Raw genomic sequence first — 3,999 nt, forward strand, 5'->3', positions numbered from 1 at the left:
AGGTCAGAGATTGGAGATAAGGAAACTACTTGAGCATCAGCAGTGGGGGACTCTTACAAGGTGAGGTGAGGTGATCATCTCTTACAAGTTCAATAAACAGAGCATTAGATTTAGAAAGAGATCATTAACTTTTCAGTGGTTCAACAAACTGAAACTGAACTGTGTGTGTAATCATGTTGGAGACATTCCTCCACAGAGTGTGTTATTGTGTGTGGAGGTGTGTGTTAGTGAGGTGTGTGTCTCTCCTCCACAGAGTGTGTTATTGTGTGTGGAGGTGTGTGTTAGTGAGGTGTGTGTCTCTCCTCCACAGAGTGTGTTATTGTGTGTGGAGGTGTGTTAGTGAGGTGTGTGTCTCTTCTCCACAGAGTGTGTTATTGTGTGTGGAGGTGTGTGTTAGTGAGGTGTGTGTCTCTCCTCCACAGAGTGTGTTATTGTGTGTGGAGGTGTGTGTTAGTGAGGTGTGTGTCTCTCCTCCACAGAGTGTGTTATTGTGTGTATCATCCTCCCCCTCAGCACCTGCAGTAGGGTGCAGCTGCAGCAGTGCATTCTCTGACTGAGGGAGGTTTTTGTATGACTCTATTTCACTGTGTGAACACATATGTATAAGGATCACTACCGAGCCTGTGGTAACTCTGACAGTAATAATCTCCTGCATCTTCAGTCTGGACGTTACTGATGGTCAGAGTGAAGTCAGATCCAGATCCACTGCCACTGAAACGACCTGGAATACCCGACTGTAATTTTTTAACATAGTATATCATTAGTTTAGGAGCTTCTCCAGGTTTCTGCTGATACCAGGCCATTCCTTCATCCCCATCATCCCAGCGTCTCACTGCAGGGCTGGTTTTACAGTTGATGGTGACAGTGTCTCCTGCAGAAACAGCTCTCATTTCAGGAGCTTGATCCACTGACACCTGAACACTCGACCCTGAAAATATACATGGAGAAAAAGAGTTACTATGAATATATAATTATTCTTTTAAAAATCATGTAAAACACACTATATAAGTCACTGTAAAATACAAATTAATGTTGGTTCATTTTCTCTTATAAGATTTATTAAGCTTAACAAAATTTAAAAATTATATATTTAAGTCGTTCTTAAATTATACAAATCTGTGTGTTTAACTACAAATTGTGGATTTTAAATTAAATTATATGTGACGCAAACATAAAAGTCTATTGTGTTTTTTACCTCTCGTCCAGAGCGCCAGTGTCCAGATGAAGATGGAGACCAAAGTCATGGTTGCTGTGGGTGAAGTTTGTGGGGCAGCAGCTCTCAGTCATGAAGTGTTAAACTCACAGGACTATAAACACTAGCAGAGCACTGAAGCATGGGCTCATGATGCAAAGTGGACCCTCTCTATGGAAATCATCTTTCTAACAACACTGAGGAAAGATCATCATATTTATTTGATATTGTTTGATCAAACATTTCTGCTCAGTGTGGAGTCTCATGTTTAAAATCCTAAACTCTAACTGTCTCTGCCTTTCATTTGAGGTTTTCTGCAGCTGCTACTGCGGCTCCATCTGTCTGGATCAGGGCTGGGGGACTTTTGGGTGGAGGAAACACAATGATAACAGTAAGAATCTTTTAAACTATTAATGAATGTTGAACAGTTTTCAACAGCAGCTCTAATTTTTACTGATTGAATTATTTATGAACACTTCTGATGAAAGTGAACATATAATCACCAACACAGAGAGTGGAGCATGTTTTTATTATTGTCATTAATTGGATCTGGTTTTAATATTAGTTGATATGATTGTATCTGTGGTTGTAATTGGAATCTGAGATGAAAACATGTTTCTACATGTAGTTTTATACTTTTATATCAAGTGTTTGTCTGTTGTGGAAATACAAAAGAACAAAGTGTGTCCTGGGTTTAGATATTTTAATGTTTATAAAATAATCCTTGTTGAGAATCTGTAGCTTCTACAGTTTGGGAGTGTTTTCCATTATTAATAGCTGCAGAATCCATTAATATTGTGTTCTAGTTCAGAAATAGTGTGTGTAAAGGCTGAAGAGAGTGGTGTGTTTAGAGCAGGAGGTTTTTGTACGGCCAGTAAACGAGTTTGTATCACTGTGGTTGACTTTTGGTGGAGGAACAAAACTGGATGTTGGAAGTAAGTCCACTTTTACTCTTTATTCAAAAGGAATCTTTAATTAAAATGATTCTGGACAACAGTAGAGATGCACTTGATGATCTTCTGAATAAATGATAATCCAAATGTGAATGTATTTAATTAGAACTGCTCTGAAGTGTGGAGAGTGTGGAGCTTTAGGTTTCACCACCAGCTCCTGTTTCTGAACTGGATTTCTTTTCTTTAAAATACAAATATTTCCTAAAGGTTTCCTGTGAAGTGTTCAGTGATGACATTTCTTTTTAAAAAGATCAAATGTAAAGCTGGATTGTAGAGTCAGTGTTGGGTGATTAGAGCCGTTCTGTCTCCATCTGGACGCCACAATGTGGAGGTTATTATGAGCAGTGTTTTCTGTTCTAAAGCTTTGAAGACGTAGTACATGGAGACTGCAGCTTGATTTAGTTATTGATTATTGACTGTTTTGGAGGAAATCAAATCATGTTTTAAACTTTCACATCATGGGATGTGTGTAATGTTACAATTATAATGAATTAAATGAAAGAAATAGTTTTAAAAGTATTCTGAATGAAATGTATCTATTAATGTAATTGTAAATATTAGTTCATATTTGAAGCGGTTCAGTTTAAGGTTATAATTAGAGCGTTATTTTAATGCTTCACTGAACTCAGTTCTGCTGTGTTAGAAAAACAGTTATATGCAAATGTTTGGGGACGCCTGGTGAAATCATAATGTTCTGTAGATGTTTGTAAGTGAAAACTCTGTAATATTTAATGAAACTGAAATCCTCCTCTGAATGTAATTGTAAATATGAGTTTATATGTGAAAGTGGTTGAGTTGAAGGTTGTAATTAGAGTGTGATTTTTACTGCATCACTGAAGTCATTTGTGCTGTGTTAGAAATAAGGGAAATGAAACTGTGTGTGTGTGTGTGTGTGTGTGTGTCCTAGCTCCGACCCGCCCCACCCTCACAGTCCTGCCCTCCTCCAGTCTGGGGCAGGGGAAGACCACACTGGTGTGTTTGGCCAACAAGGGCTTCCCCTCAGACTGGAAGCTGAGCTGGAAGGTGGATGGAAACCCTCTGACCTCTGGGTTTAGTGAGAGTCCTGGGCTTCTGCAGAAGGACACTGGCCTCTACAGCTGGAGCAGCACCCTGACCCTCCAGGAGGACGAGTGGATGAAGAAGACTGTGACCTGTGAGGCCACCAAAGGAGGCCAGACTACTGTCAGTGAAACACTGAAGAGAGATCAGTGCACTGGACAGTGAGGGTCCACACCTGTGTTGGAGCTGATAGAGCTCCTCTTCATCTTCAGTGTGTTCAAACATGTCTCTGATTAATGCTCAGATCTTCACATCAGCTTCTGGAGCAGCTCAGTACAGAGTTACACTCTCTATATATACACTCTTACACTGTTTGTTGATGATTTGTCTGTCTTTACCTGCAATCATTAATTTTTCTTTTAAACAAAACAATGCTTCATACATTTGTAAAAAAAAATAAAGCATTTCAATCGAAAATGTTTGATTTTTCATTTTTAACTCCTCTTTAAACTTTTTACTGAAACAGGTGAGTGTTAACGTCCACTTTGAACTGACAGAAGGGGGAGACTGATAAAGTTATTTCAAGAATTCACTAATTAATCAAAGTTCAGAATTCCTGAATGTTCCTTAACCATCAAAAGTTAGAAATATGATCAAAAGCCTAAGACCAGAAAATAATAGTGATATAAATGAACAGATATCAGTTCAAAAGTCTGCTTCCCTCTGTTCTGAAATACATTTACTACCAGAGCCACAGGCTGTGCATTTACACAAATCTGTCTGCACACAGCTACCAGTCCTACAGCAACTACACCTTCTCACGTCAATCACAAACAGAGACTGAGTCGACTCCAA

At 38.9% G+C, this 3,999-nt stretch overlaps 2 gene segments (V, D, J or C); one reads left to right on the forward strand and one right to left on the reverse strand.

The window, feature by feature from the left end:
* Nucleotides 1–581: 581 nt before the first annotated feature.
* Nucleotides 582–1,244, reverse strand: LOC136694846 (immunoglobulin kappa variable 1-12-like). The segment is given in 2 exon segments: nt 582–928; nt 1,196–1,244. Coding segments are annotated over 2 exon segments (396 nt in total).
* Nucleotides 1,243–3,369, forward strand: LOC136694847 (Ig kappa chain b5 variant C region-like). The segment is given in 2 exon segments: nt 1,243–1,255; nt 3,053–3,369. Coding segments are annotated over 2 exon segments (330 nt in total).
* The last annotated feature ends 630 nt before the right edge of the window (nt 3,370–3,999 follow it).

The sequence above is a fragment of the Hoplias malabaricus genome, chromosome 4 (genome assembly GCF_029633855.1).
Source record: "Hoplias malabaricus isolate fHopMal1 chromosome 4, fHopMal1.hap1, whole genome shotgun sequence".
In the NCBI taxonomy this organism is placed as follows: Eukaryota; Metazoa; Chordata; class Actinopteri; order Characiformes; family Erythrinidae; genus Hoplias; species Hoplias malabaricus.